At 38.6% G+C, this 23197-nt stretch overlaps 1 protein-coding gene across 2 annotated transcripts in view; it reads right to left on the reverse strand.

Annotated features, from left to right (window-relative positions):
* col4a4 (collagen, type IV, alpha 4) overlaps nucleotides 1-23142 on the reverse strand; it is a 54285-nt gene extending 31143 nt beyond the window's left edge. The window contains exons 1-5 of one of the 2 annotated variants that reach the window (XM_053239729.1): nucleotides 23010-23142; nucleotides 21360-21511; nucleotides 20637-20679; nucleotides 9531-9602; nucleotides 251-385 (exon numbers count right to left, since the gene is read on the reverse strand). In XM_053239729.1, the coding sequence (XP_053095704.1) occupies nucleotides 251-385; nucleotides 9531-9602; nucleotides 20637-20679; nucleotides 21360-21403 (294 nt within the window). In that variant the 5' untranslated portion in view covers nucleotides 21404-21511; nucleotides 23010-23142. Of the gene's footprint in view, nucleotides 1-250; nucleotides 386-9530; nucleotides 9603-20636; nucleotides 20680-20862; nucleotides 20950-21359; nucleotides 21512-23009 lie in introns of those variants that run through there. The other variant, XM_053239730.1, reaches the window with a different exon arrangement.
* Between the last annotated feature and the right edge of the window lie 55 nt (nucleotides 23143-23197).

The raw sequence follows: 23197 nt of genomic DNA on the forward strand, positions 1-23197 counted from the left end.
AACATCTATTGTGTTAAGGATAGGAGAAATACACAAATACAACATTATACACAAATGCATCTTGAAAAAATAATCTTTTTCAAGATGATTACGCTCAAATTTACATGAGCAGATGTGAACTGAATAGTATATGACATGGACTACATGTGAGGGCAGACACACATGTATACATTAGCATTGCTAAAACTGCTCACATCATGTAAATAACTGATGTCTGTCTCTGTATGTTGTGTGACAGCATGTTACTTACTGTATCTCCCTGTGGTCCAGCAACCCCAGGAAGTCCTTCAGATCCGCGGCGTCCTTTCAGTCCACGTTGCCCCTGAGGTCCTTGTGGACCTGGAGCCCCCATTCTACCCTCTTCCCCAACAGCACCAGGAGATCCCTACAATGAGATAACATGCTACAGTTTGTGTATAAAAAACCTCATAAAGAAGTCAGAATACACATGCCAAAGTAATTATTAAATCAGTTATTTTGGTTGAAATGGTTGACCTTGCTGACTTTTTAATAGACCTTCAATGTATATTATAGTGTCAGACTTTGACAAGCTGCAAGTTGAGATGACTGCAGGTTTAATACCTCGTGAAGTAAAATGGCAGGCAAAGCGGTGATCCAAAACCAGGCAAAAAAAAGCCATAATCAAAATGACCAACCAAGCATCAAAGTTGGAAAACTGAGAGAGAATAAGAAGAAGAGAGAAAAGGCAAAACTGGAAAGCTGGTCATGTTGTGCTGGGTGCCAGAGCTTCAGATCATGTGTCGAGAAAGTACAGCACTGTCAGACGAAGCTCCATATCAGTGCTTGTGTTATTTTGCTGTAATGATGTCATTGATGACTTGAAGCCTCATTTAAAGATCTGAAAATGCTGGCAGAACAGTGTATTCTCTGACCGTATACAAGCACGTTCACACTCAAAGCCCCATTCATTGACAATTTAAAGAATATTGTTACTGTTCAGATGAAGCACGCTATTCTTTCGTTAGATTAAAATCTACAAAAGAATAGCGTCGGTTATTTCTTTTTGGTCTTCACTGGTCCAAATTTTACACACGCAGTGCTGTTAGCTAAAACGTAGTACACAGTACACAGGCCAGTGCTTTTTTTGACGACTAGAGTCCTTAAGAAATGATCGATTTTTCGCAACAGTAGGCTGGAAAGCTTTAACGCTTCATTTAGCTTCGTCTCACTATCACTATGTAACACCAAAAACAATAAAAAAGCTTAATAATTCAAGAAAGAAAACTTAGAAGACTTAGAAGAATATTCTATTAGGGATGTAACCAAAAATGAATACATTACACGAAATTAACAGATGTGTTCTAAACAGATGCAAACACAGACAGGAATAAGATTCAATAAAGGTGTGTGTCGGAACTGGGATCCTGCAGGATGCAACAATAAATTGTGTGCATCAGCTATCAACTATCCAGTTTGGGTGAGATGTTTGGGTGAGATGTTTGGGTGAGATGTTCGGGTGAGATGTTCGGGTGTGATGTTCGGGTGAGATGTTCGGGTGTGATGTTCATCTGCCTCAAGGTTTTTGCATTTTGTATGTTCAGAGATGCTTTTCCTCTCACCACGGCTGTAAAGAGTTGTTGAGTTCCCATCAGCTCTACCAATTTGGCCATTCTGCTCTGACTTCTCTTATCAACAAGGCGTTTCTCTCTCTTCTTTGCTTTTTTTTCCTCCTGATACTGATATTTCACTAAAATGTTGCTTTCCCAGCCATTTTGAAAGACATTATTATTATGTGTTACAGGATCTATAGTGCAATCATGTAGGCCTGTATGTTAATCATAATCACAGCTTGAGTCTTTGTAACTCTTGCACCACAGGAGGCTTCAATATAAAAAATAACAAATAATCACAATTTCAATTCTTCTTTTTCTATTTTCTTTTTCATCTGATCCTGATATACCTGGCCACAGTACAGGACAAACGCTTCTTTGGAAGACAGTGTTCTTTCACATGCCTTATACCAATTCATGCTGAAACAGGACCAAATTAATCCTCCCAAATGTTGGACACAAACACAACTCACAAGCATCATGTGCAGCATCGTGTGCAAAAAGAAAAAGCCTGGTTAGGGTTATTGCGCTGTCGCAGTCTTAACACACACACACACACACACATGATCAGCTTTGCACAAGACATCAAATGCAGACCTACACACAGATACCTTGCCAAGTTTATTATTTATTCTGGGTCAAGACTAGATAAACTCAGTTCACCACTAGGTGGTGCCGCACTCCTCTCGAAAACTGAATTCTATCAGAAACTCCGGAAACTATTCTATAAACCACAATCCCTGTAATCCTGGTGTTCCCTGCTCTAAGCCTGAGGATCAAAGTCCAGCATGTTTTGGTGATAAGTGATTCAACTCACCAGGTAATTAAATTTTAGCAGGGAATTGAACAAACTTTTGCTGGATTTTAGACATCTGGGATGGGATTCGGGATAATCCGAGGATTAGGAAAAGGTGGAATTAACTGCTTAACCTTAACATTTCGAAAGTTCTAATGATTAAACTTTTAAACAATTAAGGAATTTATCATAAATGCTAAACTGATACAGACAGAGAGAGAGAGAGAGAGAGAGAGAGAGAGAGAGAGAGTATCATAATGCTGTCTATGATCAGTCTTTTTTTAAGCTAAAAGATACACTTTAATGCAGACGATGATTTAAAAAGCAACGATTTAAATGAATTGAGGCAACAGTCATAAATCAATTACTGTCAGTTGAGTCTTATTGCTTGTAAATAGATTATTAGTGGTTATAATTGATCGCAAATTGATTATTATCAAAAAAGAACAGACAATTGGTGTGTAAAGAAAAAATCCTATTTTTAAACTGATGTTTAAAAACATCACAAGGCTGGCAAGTTGATTTGATCGTAACTCGAATTACTCGATATATAAAATAGTCCTTCTCTCCTTCATCATCATTGGGGAATTAACAGTAAGCCTAAACTTAAGTGCATAAACTCCTCCTGTGACTGAAACACCTCAAAGCGCTGACACTGGAGACTCCTTCCATAAATGTTAAATAAACATCTCCTTACAGAAAGCTTCACCATAGCATTAATTTAACATTTTCCTTTAAATAACAGCACATTTTAAAATCCGTTTATCATTAAACTGTATTATGTGATTTGAACTACAGCCGGCACTACTGTCAGAGCTGCTGTTATAGAAAATTCATCAACCAATCAAATTTGACCAATCAGATTTGAGAATTCGACAGCGCTGTGGTATAAATGATAGTGTATTCTAGGTAATACAGCTCCAGTAAGAAAATATCGGGGAGTGGTGTACGACTGGCTGCTTCAGAGAAATAGATTTGGCCCACTGGGTCTTGTGTTTGACCTGTGTTCAAATAGGTAGTCGAATAAACACACACACACACACACACACACACACACACAGAGGTAAATAATGTACATGATTACACCGAATGTTCTCATAGTTAAGCCCATGTACAAGCTGCCAAAAAAATAAAACGCCAAATTTAAAAACAGACATTCCAGGCATGCTCTCTGCACACACACACACACACACACACACACACTTCTGTGGACACACCCTTTTTTTTATACAAAGAATGACATCTACACACACACACACACACACACACACACACACCCCTTGCGGGGAGGCTGCACTGAAATCACACTAATAGCAGGTTTTTCCCACAGCTGGTTTGTGACAGTTTTAGCTTTCTTTTAATTAAAAAATACCTCTCTCCTCCTCCTCCACTCTTTCTCTCTGTCTCTCTCTCTGTCTGTTTTCTGTCAATCCTTGTCCTAGTCACCTACCATAATATGTACTTGGGAACCTTAATTCAAGGAAAGTTTCATCCTTCTATACACACACAGCATCCATTTTTTCATTCTGCGATCCGTGATTTTGAATTGAAGGTTTGTTTTTTTCACATAATTTTTTTTAGTGGTTTTTACTTTTTCCAGTTGAAAGTGATTTATTGATTTATTAAACATAGATCAATACCCTTTGACCACCATCTCCCATCTCCCTAATAGTGCAAGTATATGTTACTACTGTGTGTGTGTGTGTGTGTGTGTGTGTATACATACATATATATATTTAAAACAAACATATTGATGAATGACATTGCATACTTTTTCATAGTTACATTTCATGTTATGGGATGTCCACAATTAACAAAAAGTTAATTCCTGTTATCACTTACGTTATAGCAGCGATAAACAGCCATCCCCTCATGTTGAAAAACGTGGTGCAAATGCACACTGTGAACATGGTGAGGATAATTAACAAATGAAGCGAAAGTGTGGAAAGACAGATTAGTTTTCATTACCAGGTGTGTGACCAGGTGTCCTCAGATGATTTATATTTTTTAGACTGTAAGTCTTTCCTGAGTGGACCGATCTACACGGAAGTTAAGTCAGCACCTTTGGGTTCTGTTTTTTTCAGTTCAGTAGTATAAACTGTTTTAGCAATTGTGAGTGATATTAATAAAAAAGGGTTTGAAATGACAAGGTATTGATAATGAGTTTCCATATGTACAATGCATATACTGATATTTAACCAATTCATGACTTTATGATCACATTCAACATAATTTTGTTTATATGACTGTATCAGGAAAGAGAGAGAGAGAGAGGGAAAGAGAGAGAGAGAGAGAGAAAGAGCAAGAGGGAAGGTTGAGATAGTTGCGCTGTTAGACGGAGCGTACTCCTAGTGGTTGTGACAGAAATTGATCTGTTTGTGTGGTGTGTGTTCACAGCCTTTCAAAAAGAGCACTACAGTGTGATAATGAGTAAATCATAAGTGGATTCCCGCACATACAGTCACACACACACACACACACACACACACACACATACAATCTTTCATTTCTGAGTTGTTTCAACTGGATCGTTTAGAGAATACTGTGCTTCTATAGATTTAAATGGGGCTCATATTATGGACAAAATATGTGGGTGAAGTGGAAAAGAACTGGAGAATACAAATGCGCTTTCATTTTTTGGAGCCATTGCTCCCTGAAATGTCTGCCTGTGTGATGTTTGTGGGTTTGTTGTTCTTGCACTTTTTAATGAAACTGATGTCGACTCATCCTCCTACAATAATAAGTAGTGAGATCAGCTACTGAAGAATGTCTGGGAAAACAAAACACTCTCTTAACAAGGCAAAGCCATGGAATGCTTTCATTTATCTAACAATTAAAAGTACAGCCAATAGAGTTCATGCCGGTTCTCCTAAATCATAGAGTTGTGTCTAGTCTATTGCAAAGGCAAACCTCACCTTTATCGTTATCTTAACCCTTATGCTCTGCACGCTTAAGAATGACAAACAAGATATTGTGGCTGTTAGCTGTTGAAAATGAACCAACCATTCAGAGATATTCCAGACACATCAGAAGAGATGTGGAGATGTGTGTTTGCACAAATCATTGCACATTCATTTAAACAATAATTTACAAGACATGAGTTTAGAGATACGTTTCATTCATTAATTTTACGTCTGCATTTCCTGGTGGGGTTTGCGGTGGCAACAAGCTGAGAAGGTCAGTCTAGACTTCCCTGATCTGGGCCACAGATTGCTGAATCCTCAGAAATTCCCAAAGCAACTTTTTGATATAATCTCTCCAGTGGGTCCTGGGTCTGCCCCTGGGCTCTCTGTCCAGTGCGATGTGCCTGATACAGCTCTAGCAAGAGCTGACCAGGGGGCATCCTCTACTCTGAGACTCTCATCCATTGCTATCATAGAATATTAGCCCATTGACCCTGTACAGGAATCTCATTTGTTCTGTCTTAATTGCAGTCTTATTCATTCGGTCACTATCCATAGCTTTGTCTGACAACTGAGCCATGCTTCACCACCACAGACTGGTACAGCAACTGTAGCAGTGCTGCTGCTGACCAATCTGTTTGTCAGTCTGAATCTCTCTTTTTCATCACTCATGAATAACCTCCCAAGGTCCTTCAACTCCTCCTCCAGGGTCAAGGTCTCTTCCCTGACCTACAGGGAGCATCCAACTCTTTTCCAGGAGAGAACCATGGTCTCGAACTTGGAGGCGTGGGTTTTAATCACAGCTTCTTCACACTCAGTAGCAAAACGTTTTGCTTTGTTGTCTAATCACAAATATTTCCAGGTGCTAGTTCACCTGGTCAGGGTCAAGAATACCATCAACCTAAAAACCTTTTAGGAGGTTAGTTCAGAAAGAAAATAAAACACTTTTTCATTTGCAGACAGCCAGTGGCTCAGCTGTTTGGATAGTGAGAGGATATTCATTGTACTTCCTGGGAGCCACGATAGAGAAGAGTCTTATGGCATATCTTCCTTGTATCTTCAGGGATAGTGGATCCAGTCAAGTCATGCTAGAGACTTGAAGAGAGTGTGTAATAAGAGTGTAAAAAGTGCCATCAGGTAGTTGAGGGCTAGCCCATTTTTTGCTTTGTAGACAAGTATCGGTGTTTTAAATCTAATGCGGGCAGTTGCATAAAGCAAGTGGAAGGCATGCAGCATGCAGCAATGATGTGAGAGAACTTGCAGAGAATGAAAACAAGTCTTGCAGTTGACTGCATCAGTTGAATTCATCACGCATCTGTGTAGCCTCTGTGGATAGAAATGGCAGGATCCTCCTGATGATGTAAAGGAGACACTTGCATGACAGTGTCAGGTTAGTAAAGTGAAGCTAAATAAGCCAGCTGGTTGTCCAGAACTACCCCAAGGTTGCATGCATTGCCACATGGTGTGAGCTGAGAAATGCTGAGAGAGATCACAAGATCCTGACATAGAGATGCATCTCCAAGGATACACAGCAGCTCAGTCTTGCTGGGATTCATTTTTAACTGATGCACTGCCATCCTTGACCTGATGTCTGCCAGACATGCTGAGATAGCAGTGGTCAGAAAACCCACGGGAGGATATCACCTCCCTGAAAGTGTGGGAATAGAGAGAGAACATCACCAGTGCAGAGTCTGCATGGAGCAGATACGGAGCCCCTCCATGTCACCTGATATGTCCAGGTAAGAAGCAAACCACCTGCCGTGCCATGCTACTAATACCAAGACTCTTCAGGAAGGACAGCCAGTGGAATGACAGTGTCGAATGCTGCTCAGGGAGGAGGATGAAGGAGGACAGAGAGTGTTGAGTAGAGAGAAGAAAAGATGTAATGGAGGTTGTATGGATCAGGTGCAGATGCAGATGCTTCCAGCTTTCCCTTGTTAAAGGATGTCGTAGGAGAAGATCATTATCAACCTGTAATTTTGTCCACTTTCTCTCAGCTGCTTTTAATTCTCTCTGACTGAAGAACAGGGCAAGATGACTGTTGTGATCAGGAAGATGGAGGATACAGAAAGTCATTGGTAATGTTGGTAGCATATTCTCATGACCCCTCACAAAGATTTGCAAAAGTAAAGAAATTGTGAATTGTTCCATGGCCTGGATGGAACCTCCATTGTTCCTCCTGAATCTGAGGTTCAACTCTCTCCTCTCTAGAACCCTGGCAAGGACTTTTCCAGGATGTCATTCCAACACATTCCCAAAAGCCAGTTTCCACTGCAAAGATCTAGTCCATCTAAGACTGTCCATCACATGCTCGCCACCCAACTGGCTTTGCACCTGAACCACACCCTTCATCCAGCAAGTTGTGAGCCCACAAGATGGCTCCACATTGTTGTTTCATATGTTTTAACGTTTAAAACATATGTCTCACAGTATGGTACAGCAGGAAAAACCACCCAACCATGTTAGAAGTACAAACAGTATATGGCCAAAAGTATTTGGACACCTGACCATCACACCGATATGTGGGCCTTGCCCAAACTGTTGCCACAAAGTTTGAAGAACACAATTGTATAGAACGTCTCTGTGTGCTGTAGCTTTACAGTTTCCCTTCACTGGAACTAAGAGGCCCAAACCTGCTCCAGCATGACAATGCCCCTGTGCACAAAGCGAGCTCCATGAAGACATGGTGTGTGAAGGTTGAAGTGGAAGAACTCGAGTGTCCTGCACAGAGCCCTGACCTCAACCCCACTGAACACCTTTGGGATGAACTGGAACACCGACTGAACCCCAGACCTCCTCAACATCCCAACATCAGCGCCTGACCTCACTAACGCTCTTGTAGCTGAATGAACACAAATCCCCACAGCCACGCTCCAACATCTAGTGGAAAGACTTCCTAGAAGAGTGGAGGTTATTTTATCAGCAAAGTGGGACTAAATCCATAATGGGATGTTCAACAAGTACACGGGTGTGATTGCTTACGAATCCACATACTTTTGACAATATAGTGTATGTTACTTTATCTAAAATCACCTTCCAAAATAAATGCAAAATATTAAAAAGTCATTTATGTGCTATTCAGAGTAAGCTGAGATGTTGTGTATATGTTGGGCTGGCTGTGATTGAAACTACACAGTTATATAACTTAAACGAAGCAAAAATTGCTCTCTGTGAGGGACTGAGGTTCATTTGCAAACACTACTCCCGATTAGTCCTCCTGTGGCTTTTGCTCTATGCTGAAGACAAAATCATAACCAGTGTAACCACTAATACAATCCGATATGGTGTAAGTGTGGTTATGTGGTTACAGATGGGAGTGTACACCTCATTTTATTAATACAAAGTGACTGTTTTGATCCACACTGAAGGCTTGAGTTTATAAGACAACACTGTTTCACACAAGTTTACGATCGAACTGATTTGTTCTGTGACTGTCAGAATTTTTGTTTGTTCTTTCTAGCACTTATTTGCAATTTGTTGTTCACTGTTTTATATAGTATATTCTGTAGAATGAAATGTTTCATTTTGTTTGTACTCCAAATTAATAGAATGTTCACACACTATGAATTTGGTAATGAATAATGATTGTTAGCGATTGTAAAAAAAAAAAAAAAGAAAAAAAAAAGATGTAATCATTTTTCCCCCATCTCAACTTGTGTTCAGAGCCTGCATAAAACAGCGGCCTGCTAATATTAACAGGGTTGAGGGTTAATGGAAGTTTTCTCACCTGAGGGTACAACAGGTAGAAGCACGTCCGCCAACCCTGAACTGGGTCAATGTGCCAGAATGTGGCAGAGAGGGGCCTCAGTGTTCCTGCTGTGTGTTTATATCCTGGTGAGGACCAAATGTCCCCACAAAGATGAGAATATCTGACATTTTTGAACTTGTGGGGACAATTTGGTTACTGAGGTTAATGTTAGGGTTAGATTTAGGTGTAATCTTCATAATAAATAATTATTAATTATTAATAATTTCCTGAACGGAAGGTCCTTGCAAAGGTGTGTGTGTGTGTGTGTGTGTGTGTGTATGGTTGAGTTTGTGTGTCCAAATACTGAGTCTAAAAGTACCCATGTTTCATGTCTGAAACTTGCATGTGTGCCATATATGTGCAATGCGTTGTGTTTGTGGACAAAAAGGATTAGAGTGAGACTTAGCTAATATAATTAAAGATGTGTTGCAACATCTTTTTTTTTTATTTTATTTTCCTTTATAGGATGATGTAAGGTGAGATGTGAGATGTTAATGAAATAATTTGCTTACCCGGGAACCTTTTATTGGAGGACACGGGCACGAGCTGATGTTGCGCTGGATACAGTCCTTGGAATTCTCCCCCTAGGGACAAACGCACAATCACACAATCACTGTTACCAGCTCTTTTTCATACTCTCTCTCTCTCAACACTACATTTATTTTTTAATAACTTAAAACAATGATTTTATCAATCAACCACTTATGTCAAGAGTGAAAAAAATAACTGATTGTAACTTAACCATGTACAATTACTAGAACCTGGTTACACGCACTAGAACCTGGTTACACACACTACAGCCTGGGTACACACACTAGAACCTGATTAAACACACTAGAGCGTGATTACACACACTAGAGCATGATTACACACACTAGACCCTGGTTACATGCACTAGAACCTGATTACACACACTGCTTGAGGCAACATAAACATACATTATTGTACAATTACACACAGTATTCAACCCACTTAGCAAGGCACTGCTCTCATTTCCTGTAACATAACTCATATAGAAAAGCAAAAATTATATAATCTGTTTGTTCTAGTACACTAATTAACATAAAATGAGATGATACCAAATGCACAGCCAGCACCCATGATCTGAAACAAGGACTAGAAAATTCATTAGATCTCTTACATCTAAAGTGCTTATTGTAAATGAAGCTATAACTGATCAGGGATTTATTGTTCTATTCTTAAACATAAATCTGCATTAGACCAGATGAGTACACAACTTTAAATCAAGCTAGCCCCACCGGCTAGTATATAGACCCCCCATTTAATTGGCAGAGGATGCAGCATTGCAGTTATTCATAACAATACTGTAGGCACTACGCAGAAATGAATTCGATATTATGAATTCAACATGAATTTTACTCAGTTGAAGTATTTTTTATTAACATAAACACAGCCACAAAAAGAAGTCATTTCCAATAATAGTATTCACAGGCCACCTTAACTTCTACAGGAGCTTTCCTTTTGAATCAAGTTGCATCAGTAGAAAAGTTAGTATTTGTTGGAGACTTTAATATTCATTTTGATAATCTATAAGACTCTCTGAGAGCAGCTATGTAACTTGACCCACTCATTACAGCGGACACAACCTTGATTTAATACTGACGTTTAGCATAGCTACAGAAAGCTGTCACACTACGCCAGTCTGAAATGATCTCTGATCCCCATCTTATTTAATGTAAAATGCATCTTAGTCATAATACAGTATATTCATTTCACCTCCCGAATGCGTTAAGCGTACAATCACACTGCCTTCTGTGTCCAGTTTTACTGAAAATCTCCCAAGTTTATTAAGTTTGACTGGTTCACTCTCCGACCCCATAGAACTTGTTTAAGTGACTGAATCGAGTCAGTGTTTCACTTCACACTAGATAACGCTGCATTAAAAACCTTTAAAAAAAATACTAAGGGGTAAAAGCTAGCACGCTGGTATAATGATCACGCTCACACTTTAAAACCCCCGAAAGTTAGAATGTAAATCAGCATATCTCTCCACCTTAAGAGAAGATAACAAAAATAATCCTAGAATCTTATTTAGTACAGTTGCAACGTCAACCAGGACCACATGATCCTTGTCAGCTGTCAAACTATAGGTCAATATTAACCTCCATTTGATCTCCAAGATCCTAGAATAGGTTCTAGCACAACAACCAAGCTTATAATTGCACATGAATCACATCCAGAAATCTTTCAGTCATCCTTTAGGGTTCAGAAGAGTACTGAGAGAGTAATGGTTAAAGTAGTAAATTACCAACTTCTGGCCTCGGATCATAGTTGTGTCTACCTGCTTGTGTTGCTCAATCTCACTTTTGATACCACAGATCACTATATTCTTCTAGATAGACTAAATCATTTCTGGAGTTAAGGGAATGACTCAGGTCTTATCTGACTGATCATTATCAGTCATGGTGTTGTCTCTGTGCCTACAAAAGTAAACTTTGGTGTTCCACAACATTCTGTCCTAAGGCCCCTGTTTTTTTTCCACTATATATTTTACCTCTGGGTGCAATTCCTCAAAAATGTGATGAGAGCTTCCACTACTGTCATGATGACACACAGCTGTATGTTTCAGTAAAATCAGATGACAGGCTGTAGTTTAATAAAGGGCATTAGACACTGGCTGCTTAATTTCAACATGACAGAAATTTTTCTGCTCGGGCTGCAAGATGCAGAAAAACTAGTCCTTATAAGAACCAGAAAGGTTGCCCCATAAATAATCCATGCAACATTGGCTCATATTAAAAGTTCACACTGATAAAATATCACAAATGACCTGTACAGCACTTATCAGTCTTGTCACACAGTAACTGAGTGACCTTTTGGTCCTTTTGGTCTGTGATCCATTCTTCAGTCAAAAGGTGCACATCCTTTATTAGTACCTAGAATCATGACAACTACAGCAGGGAACATCTCTTTTTCCCTACAAAGCCGCCCCCAGCTTTGGACCAGCTATCCAATTAGTGCTCGGGACTCAGTCCCAATATTAATCTAATATTAGTCTAAGTTAAAAACCCATTAGTTTTTTTCAGGACTTTGTTAAACAGCTTTTCTCTAAGGGAAAGGTGAAGATCTGGGGGCTTCATGGTCATAGAGAGCTTTGGTAAACTGGAATGTTTTGATGCTGTCACCTCTCTCTCACATGAATCCTTTGGTTTGTTGATGCTGGAGCGGTGGAATTCAGATGTTTAAGGGTGCCCTCAAGCCTGTATTACTTTCTGGCTCTCCCTTTTAGTACATGTTGTCATAGTTAGAGCTGTGGGAATCCCAGCTTGCAGTTCTCGCTCTCTCATTCTGGACATGCCTGATTCTTCTTAATGCTCTACTTCTGCTTCATTTTTTTTCTGCAGGTCATGTCCAAGACTCATCTTCGTTTCTTACCCAATACTGTTGCCCTAATCATTAAGACTTTCTTGTGCTCATGTCAGGACGCTTATTCACAATATGCCCATACTGAATATCCTTTCAACACACTCAGTACAGTTTGATTTTACTCTTCTACATGAGGATGGGTTCCAGTTTGAGTCTGGTTCCTCTCAAGGTTTCCTTCCCACTGTTCCTCTGGCTTGTTCATTAGGGATCTAAATCTGCATCTACATCTACAGCTGCTTTGTGACAACATCTACCTTTAAAAGCACTATACAAATTGAACTGAATTGATTATTCACTTATGTATTTACATGTATGTATGTCTCTAAATTCTAGAAGAGGTGATTCAGTATGACCTGAATTTTGATGCACAGAAGCGTCTGGAAGAGTTGGAAGAGTTTGCCACTCTACTGCCATTGCTTAAAGCGAAGCTAGACGTTACACAAGAGGTCGTCTAACCAGCGAGCATGCATCAGGTGGGACAAAGAAACATCAACATGAAAAGAAAAAAGGCGACAGATGGAGAGAGAACATGGGGGAAGAATGAGACTGAAAAAAGCAAAAGATGGGAGAGACCTTCAGCGATACAGAAAAGAAGGGAGGGGGAGAGGCGGATGAAGGCAAAGAGGGTTGTTTTGTCTTTAAAAAGTAGATGGGTATGTGGAAAGAGCCATATGAGATAAACTATATAATCAGATGTCTTGCAGAGAACCACACCTATTACGTGAGCCTGTGCCCAGATTCCTGATTCCCGGTCTTGGTTGATAGCACTGGAACGTGATGTTGTCTTCGGCTGTTGTAACCCTCAAGGTTTGACATATTGTGCATTTTGAGACGCTCACCATGGTTGTAAAGAGCGTTGATTTGAGTAGACTCCCTGCCACTTCAGACCAGTCTGGCTATTCTCCTCTGACCTCCTTCATCCACAAGGAGTTTCCATCCACAGAACTGCTGCTTACTGAATGAGTTTTGTTTTTCACATTATTCTGTGGACAGTCTGGAGACTGCATGAAAATCCCTGGAGATGTTCTGAAAGACTCAAACCAGCCTGTCTGGCACTAACAACAATGCCAAGGTTACCGTCACTAAGATCACATATTTTCCCCATTCTGATGTTTGATGTGAACATTAGCTGAAGCTCTTGTCCTGCATCTACATGATTTTATGCATTGTGTGCCGTAACGACTATGTTGTGTAGCTAACTAGCTCACAATGACTTATTACATTATGTTAGCTACAATTTTTAGCCTATTGATTATGAGTTTGGAACTTCTAGCCAATGGATTTACGCTGAACGATAACTGCTGTAGTAAAAGAGGGATAAAACACTTTCTGATGTGCTGCTACAGGAAAATAATCCATGCTGAACTGGTAAAAGTAACTCTGCTTCAAAGGTATAGGATTATTTCCTTATAACAGCACACCTCTAAGTGTTTTATTCCTTATGTACTCCATAAAAAAATTAAAAGGTTCTTTTTATTAAGGAAAAAATTCAAGTCAAGGCTTCTATGCTGAATCATTTTCAAGGTGCATGACTTAAAAGACTACACCGACCTAATGCACATACAACCACATAATAGAAAAGGCTGACCTAAAATCCACAGACGCTAAGAAAATCCACTAACACACACACAAGGTATCACACCAAGTTCTGCATCACTTCCTGTTGCCAGGTAAACACAGTGCAGTGGAGAAGAATCAATAACACGAGCAGCAATTCACACACACACACACACACACACAAGTGCGCATGCTCATGCAATGCCATCAGTCTCATCGGAGAACAAAGCGTTCTTTAATTACAGGAATAATTGCTGTTATGAAGTTTGAAATGAAAAGCTCTGTGCCAACATCAACACATGGCGGATAAAGATGATGAGAGAGAGAGAGAGAGTCGAGGTGTCTCCCAACCTGACATAATATAAACACACAAGATCTCACACACACACACACACACACACACACACACACACACAAAGAACATACCTCGGCAAATGTTTTAATCATAGTACTCCTTGTAAATTTTAATACAGATTTAGAAATGACATAAAAGTTATTTAAAATGACATCATGGTAAGGTAAATCTCTGAAAACAGGTTTCTCACACAGTTTGCAAGTTCTGCACACACACACACACACACACACACACACACACACACTTCTGGCAGCTATTTCAAAGGGATATAATTTACATGGGCTCTAATCGTTTGAGCATTTGCAATGACATTATGAGGGATTAAGATGAGCGTGCTGATCGACTGATTAGCCTACTGGCACGCTTGGCTCTCTCAGCCACGTGTGATGTGTGACCAAAACACGGACTTCCCTTAATGAACACCTCCTTCACGCTCTTTATTTTCGTTTTTCTCAAAACAAAATTATCTCCTTTAATACCTAGAATTAACATAATGAAAGGAGACCTGAGCCATTTTCTACAAAACCTAATATCTATGGATTAATTGTCCTTTCAGAGCCACACCATCTCAACGTTCGAGTCTCTACCTAAAGGTTCAGTTTACTGGAATAAAGGGGATGATGTCATGTTTAATCATGATGTCACAATTATAATAGTTTATACCAGCAGTGGGTGAAATATAGAAGAAAAAAAGATGCTGGAAGAATTAATTAGAAACTAGGTTCAAATATCATTGCAGTTGAACAAAACTACAAAGTCCAGTGATGTACTTGTAGTAAAACTTGTTGCAAAACTACATCAGACTTAGTGTTTCTACAGCTTTAAGCCCCTCCTACTGTCTTTCAAAGATAAAAAAGATATCATTTTGATCATTTACATCACATTTACTGTCACATTTAATGTCTACAAGTGGCTTCATTTTGGATTTTTAAAAGGTTTTTGAACAAAAAAAAAAAAAAGTCTTTCAGTGGAATTTTTCAGCTCGGAAAATATTGTAATAAAATGATAAAATATTGCCTAATCCATTTATATGTTCATTCTTTTTTCGTTTCAAAAGAGAAACAGTTTTTTTTGTTTTTAAACAGTTTTTGGCTGTAGAACGTAAATATTCATTTTTAAAAAGCCTCGAATTTCTCATTTTTCTTGTTTTTCATTATTTCAGATTCATTTACGGCCTGAAAAAAGTCTAATTTTAATTACGTCTACATTGTGTATCAGCCATTAGTGTGTACTAGGAAAAAGAGTGGATTAAAGATTCACACTGAATTAATGGATTCATGAATATTTGATTTGTAGACATTGTCTGGTAAAACAAGTAGAAACAATAAAAAAAAAAACTACATGAATTGGTCACACTCACTCTACATAATTCAAACTAGTCGATTACTTGTTACTTGTATAATTTTATATAAGCAATGACATCACATTTTGATGAGAAACTAAATATTTTTTATGTAAACTATATGTAATATGGTCTCTTAAGTCTGACTGATCACATTTCCTTTTTTTTTTTTTGATTTATTGAAGTTAAGACCTCAGTATTTAATATCATAATAATATAATAATGTCGGGTTGTGATTTCCACCTCTAAATAAATATATATATATATATATATATATATATATATATATATATATATATATATATATATATACCACTGCCTTAAACAGGATGTTCTCTCTCGGTGTTAGCTGTAGACATGCTCCTGCTGGCTCATATGATGCTTTAGCTGGCAGCTCTGTATCTCAAGATGTGCCACTCTGATAGACTTTTACCCGAAAAGATTGAACGCCTTGATAAAAATTTAAAGGTGCTTCAACTAAGTATTAGTTTAGGGATGTGCACATTTTTATTTTTATATTTTATATTTATATTTTCACCCCTAAAATGATTCTTCTTGTTTTGCACATTAATTTATAGGTTGCAATTTTGCATATATTTCACAATAAAGCTAGAAAAGGTTCTGACATGATTTATCTTGATTTCACTTTTTAAAATCGCAAAAACCTGCCATTTTAACAAGGGTGTGTAGACTTTTTATCTACACTGTAAAAACAGTGCAAGGCCTTTTTCTAGCTGATGTGATTTGTATATGTGTGTTCAAGTGTGTGTGGAAATATTTGCACAATTCTCTGTGTCGATAAATCCCATAATTTGTGTTGAAAACTTGTACACTGCTTTAAGCAACATTGCCAAAAAGGGGGTGCGTTAAAAAAAAAAAAAAAAAAAAAAAAAAGCACTGTTAGTGAAGGTACAGTGAATTAAATAAATATGAAGTAGAAAATCGGCAGAGAAAATCAGGTCAGTTTCTTCATTCCCCTCTGCCATAACCTCATCTCCCTCCCGTTCTAATCATCATCCTCATCTGTTCATCTCTCTCTCTTTCCCACACCCCCCTGTTTTACCTGTATGCTTGTGCCGCAGAGCAAAACGAACAAGATACAGAGTAGACATAACTACAGACCAGGAGATACTACATGTGCACGTATATATACACACATATACACATAACTACACACACAGTTCTTCACATGCAAGCAATGTACATTCACACACACATACAGTAAACATATATATACGTATGTGCAAACATATAATGCTATAATGTCACTAATAACCAGCATCGTACACACACACACACACACAAACACACACACATTTTTCCCTAAGTGGACGGCAATTTATTTGACAGAAATTGTATTTTTTTTGTTATGCCAATTAAAATGACAAATAATCTGAAATATAATGACATTAATAATACAGTAATAAAATCATGCTGGACAAATAAAGAGAACTACATTAAACTTGTCGGATGTTGCTACAACAACGTGAGACGCAATATATTAAGAATTTCCGCATATAGACGAAAGCGTCACTAATGGGTGTGGTCTCTTCCAGGATAACCCCGCCCACATCGACACTGCACAAGGGCTCACTGAATGGTTTAATGAGAATGAAAATGATGCACACTTCCAGTCAAAAAAATATAAAAAATCTAAGTAACATTTTGGGCTAAAATGGGTTAGAGTTAAATATTGTAGAATTAGAAAATCGATCTATGAAATGCAGTGGCTTGCATAAGTATTCACTTCTCTCTCTCCACATGTTTACCTTTCCATCACTTTGAGAAAGACTTATCTGTTCATAAAGCCTTGATCCAGACATCTTTAAGCTTATCTTTGTACTTCTTTGCAAATTCCAGCCTGGCCCTTCTCGTACCTGTTCTCAGTGCTGACGAGAGGTATGCATCCTGTACTTTAACTATTTCTTCTCTCGAATTCTTTTGCGAATGATGAACGCTCTCGCTTTCACCTCTGCACTCTGGAGTCAGTCTTTTATTTCTTCAGATGGGTTTTTTCACAGCTCTAACAATGTTCCTGTCATCACATCCTTGCAAATTGCTTACTCCTCCAGTAGCATCTTTCTTTTTATCAATATTCCATACAGATGTTTTTTTTTTTAGAATATGAAGTTGTTCTGCAGCAGTTCTGATTGACATTTGATTTAATTTTATGTTCAAAACTGGTAGCTTTCCATCATCTCTAGCTTTCATCTTGTTTTGAATTGTTTACATCAGAGCAACACGCCTAATGCAAAACCCAGTGATTACAACCAACTGGACACATTCGCAGCTCCTAGTTCACAATTACACAATCACCTGAGCAATCAGAGTCATGTGTCATTCATTAATTCATTACGATAGCAGACGTTAGCAGTGTAAACACAACAAAGAAGACAATAAGAAGACAACACGAGAACAATTTGATTTATGTTGTATGGAAAACACTGTAGAAATGTTGGAAAAAAAGCTGATTTTTCCTACTTTTTTACTTTCATATGGGCGAGGATTCAGATATCAAGCTCAAGAAAGACTATGTTCATTAAAATGAATGATACATTCACATTCATTCATTCATTCATCCTTAGTAACTGCCTGGTCAGGGTCGCAGTGGTTTATATCAGGCTGCTAATTTGATTATATTTTGGGAACTATAATGAAATGTGCGAATGAAATGTTCTGTTTCTCTTTAAACTTTGTGTACTAAGCTTAAGTTTTACTACATCCACTATTCTTACTCAAGTACACTGCAGTTATTCCCTACATTCTTCTCCAAACGTCTGAGACCACACTGGAAATATGTGATTTTTTTTTTCTTTTTCATTTAAAATTGTAAATAAACAGAACGTTTTAGACTTCGGAAATATTTTCAACAAAGATAGTAAATGTTCTATATCTTGAATATTTATTACTCAGGATTCTGCACTATTTCTAGCTCCTGATTTAAATGTAAGCCAATGTGTGATACTGAGCATGTTAACTGATTTGTGCAAAAGGTCAGATTTTCCTCATGTCTAATCTCTTCTATTGAAGCATGTGATCAGACGGCGCTCTGATGGATTTGACCCAGAATGGATCATCAGGTTTTGGAACAAGCTCGTGCCAGCTCGAGTGCACACTGTCATTAAAGCAAAAAATGGATGAACCAAATACTAAGAAATTCCCGTAAATATTTCAAAAATTCTACTTTTCGCTCGAGCTCAGGTTAAACAAACATGTCCTTACAGAAACCTTCACCACATCAATGATTATACGTTTTTCTTTATTAAATTACGACATGATTTTAATCTGTTTATGGTGAGTCTGAGATTATAGGAGCATCCACTGTACAACTCCCTGTAAATGAGTGGTTACTATAGAAACGATAAAGTATTAGAACGAGCGCATTGATATAAACCTGCGATTTGAATTACAGCCAGCACTACTGTCAGAGCAGCTGTTAGAGAAAATGAATCGACACCTTTTGACCAATCAGATGTGAGAATTCAACAGTGCTGTCCTATATGTGTATATAGACATATTACATTACTAACTATACTGTACTATAATGTGTGTGTGTGCGTGTGCGTGTGTGTGCTGACAGCATCTGTATTCTGACACCCAGTGATTTTGCTTCAGCACCTGACACATACCTCATACACACACACACACACACACACACACACACACACTAAGATGCATGGCCTAGGAATGTACTGCACACCAAGTCGTTCTGACGTTCAACTTTAAATGCCGTCTTTTTTTTTCTTTTTTTCCCTCTCTGCTTATTCTGCTGTATTGTTTATACTGATAGAAGGGATGTCTGTATTGCATATCCATTACTGCTTCAAAAAAGAATGCCACCTATCTGCTTATCTTCCCTCACAACCAATGTTCTGTATCCAGCTGTGGCACCTCTATCGAGCGGTTTTGCAGAGCTCCATCAAGATATTTGGCTCAGACGGATCCAAGTTCTTGCACACACACACACACACGTAAAAAAAAAAAGACAACAATACCTAAACGATGACCTTAATACCTCAGATTTCAGGTAAACACATCTCTCAAGGATCTTTCCTCCAAATATCTATATGCTCCTCAAAAAGCCTTCCCCACAGGCAGTTCATCTTTTGATCGTATATGTCTTCATAACCCATGTGAATCTCGTACCATTGAAGTTCAAAGGAAGTTCCATGCTACTGAATCCCTAAAGGAGGCCTACATTTCAGTATCTGATGGAATCCGGTTGCTTTTTTTTTTTTAATCAGAAAGCAATAAATCACTTTAATCTTGAAACATCTTATCATCTTACTGGAGAAGTCGTTTAGTTGTACATTGAACCAGCATAAAATGCTTCTAGAAAGCTATAATACATTGAGATGGATCACTCTAGACTACAAAAGGAACCGATACTGAGGCCTCAACAATCTCTTTGGTGTTTAAACTTCTTTCATTAACATGTTAGTTTATTTTCACTTTGGCTTCCTACATTACTCACAATGCTGTTTGTGAATTAGCTCTCCAAAGTGAATTAGCTTTCACTTCATCTCTACCTAAAGAGAGTGATGCAGCGGCGCTTTAATCCTTTAATCTGTCCAGCTCTCTTACCACCTCATCTGTACACTCTGCTCAAAAAGATCAGCTTCCAAAGCTTTAACTTTCATGCTAATACCACGGTCAACACCATCGCGCTCATCATCTCGTAGATTGCTAACTAGCCGAGCCGAGACTCCGACGTAACTCGTGGTATAGCTGAATTAAATTCTGGAACTCTGAAAACTTGCTCTTGCTCTTTGGTGTTTAGGAGTTTTTTCTTTATGTTTGAGATCGTTCCTTTTAAACGCAATTGGAACTGCACTAGCAATGTCCTCCTGTAACATCAGAACAGGATACAACCTCTAAAGAATGGATTATACGTGCTTTTAACTACACGTACACATACGCAAGATGGCTTCCCTGCAGTTTCAGGGTGGAGTTTTCCTTTAAATGTAAACGACTTACCGCTCGAACTTCCTGTCTGTACCCGTGTGTCAGTAAAAGCCACCTGAAAGAAAATAGTCAGAATGACTAAAAAATACAGATACAAACAGAAAAAATACAGAACTGAAGAGAAAAAAAAAACTAAAGACGATACTGGAAATATAAGAAAAATATCTGGACAATTAAGGAAGAACCAATCTGACTAACAATAAACATCATATATTAGTGTGTAAGAGTTACATCTTACCAGCTCTGTGCTGCATTAATAATACATGAAAACTAAAGAATTATGAAGTCTAGTCCACTATATATATGACCGTGTTGGTAAACTGCGATTAGAACAGTTAGACCAGGGGTCGTCAGCTGGTGGACTATGCTCTATACACACACCTAGTGATGTATTTCACCGGACTGAACACAGTATATGAAAGATTACTGTAGCAGAGTTGATGGATGTGTGACCAATCAAAAGTAATAACTTCTGGAGAGGGCGGGATTGGTCAAACCTTCTGTGGGCGTGGCTTTGAGTAGGATTAGGAAACATTTCTGAGTCCATTTCCGAGTCAAAATTGGTACCATGAGGCATCAGCGTGAAACAAAACACACCCACTTATCAATAATGATTATGCTAACTGTCATCACCATTCGTTGCTTTTCATGTCGTCTGGATTTAATGTACCTGGACTTTTGCAAATGTTAGTGCTGCTTCAAAACTTCTTCATGGACAAGAACATGAACTCTCACCAGAGTGGGAGGCTGAGCGAGGCAATCCAGTGGGGGCGTGTCATCTCACCCGCCACTCACGGCGTGCTCTGGTTTGAGATGTAGCCTCAGTCTCTGTCAGCCTGTGACTGGTGGAGCCAAATCTCAACCTCTGACCCTTATGAGTGATACTCCTGATGGCAAAGGTAGTACAGAATCAACAGAATATTCACAGATGGAAGATCAGGGATGGGTCTGGGAGCCTGCATGGATGATATTAGATATAGATACAGTATATAGATCCTTTTTTTAGGCTCCTGATCAGCTTACATGAGGTTATAACTCTCCCTGCTCAGCATGTCATCACGCTTCTGTTCAGATGCTGCACACTGGAAATTATAATAGTGACCAAATTGCCTTTATAATAATTAATCAATATCACATGAGCAAGAGTGAAATTATCCTGAATATCAGCACTGCCGTGATCCACCGCACGTAGGTAATCATTAATTAATATTGAGTAAGTGCCGTTTAGGACACAACATGACCAAATTCAAGTTCTGGTTATTTTTGCTCTACTAGCGGAAATAGATCCCGAAGAAGCCACACTCACTTTACAGCATGTCTATACAGCTAGCTCACATTGATTTGTACATTCATTCATGACAAGCTTTCACATTATAAGCTAAAAGTTACATTCCTGAAAAGCATCAATGTCCACTGATGATGTGGCTTACTCTACTGTAGTAACGGTTTCAAACTAGGAAGTGGTGAACACGGACAAGCGGAGTGATACACACAGCGAAAAGTCACAGTGCGGTTATAGGAAATATAACGTATCCATTGACCAATCAGATTAATGGACCAGAACTACATTTCCCTGCTGAAAGCTCCAGCTACCAGCTGGTCAAACTGGTAGACCATCTTCCCACCATACCAGATGGGAAGTCAGTGGTATTATAGATAAGGATGCTACATCATAGACGTAGACATTGTTTTAAATACAAAATTTGAAAATCTAAATCATTTCTTGATCAATATACTTATTATAAGTAATAAGCAAAGTGGAAAGTAGCTGATCATCTCAGAAGGATGGTCTAGCAGTCTGTGCAGCTGAGCATGTGTTTTGGCAGCTGGTAGCTACTCAGACCAAGCTGTTTTGTTTTGTTTTTTTTCATCAGGGTTTCAGTAATAACGTGTCGTAACTAGATTTGTTTGTTTTCACGCCTTTCATTAAGAGGAAGGCGTGCAAAGTAGGTTCCTCATCATCCGCTCCAAATGCGCAAAACGCGCGCGCTGAACGCAGCACTTCAGTTTTCTGCAGCTAATTCTAATTAAATAGAATTAATTTGGTTACAGACCAGTTAATATGAGGTGCTGTGTGGTGGTGAGGGGAGGCCTGTGGTAGGCAATGAGAGCCAAGTAGCTGTAATACACGTGCGTAATCATATTACCATAAGATTCAAAAAAGAACAGATTTAATCTGAGGTTAAAGAAGAAAACAGACTGAATAGTGACATGGAGAGGAAGCAAACTGATCAATATTATTTTTTGAGCACGTGCACAACGCACTAAAGGCTCTTGACACATTCAATAATCACACTACAGATGATAAAGCAAAAATAATAATGATAATAATAATAATAAATAGGAATAGGAATAATAATAATATTAATTTTAAAAAAGGCTTACCTGGTTTGTGCTTCTGTGCACCACGGCGATTTCACATCACCCCTGAATGTAACACACATTTAGAGGCGAAAGCACGCGCCCAAAACGTGGACCTGTCCCCTAGAAATGAGCCTAGAAAGAGTCGACCATAACCTACGTAACGCAGAAGTCACAACCTGTCCAGACTCGTTCCTACGCACTGAAGCACA

This window comes from Pangasianodon hypophthalmus, chromosome 14, assembly GCF_027358585.1.
Source record: "Pangasianodon hypophthalmus isolate fPanHyp1 chromosome 14, fPanHyp1.pri, whole genome shotgun sequence".
Taxonomy (NCBI): Eukaryota; Metazoa; Chordata; class Actinopteri; order Siluriformes; family Pangasiidae; genus Pangasianodon; species Pangasianodon hypophthalmus.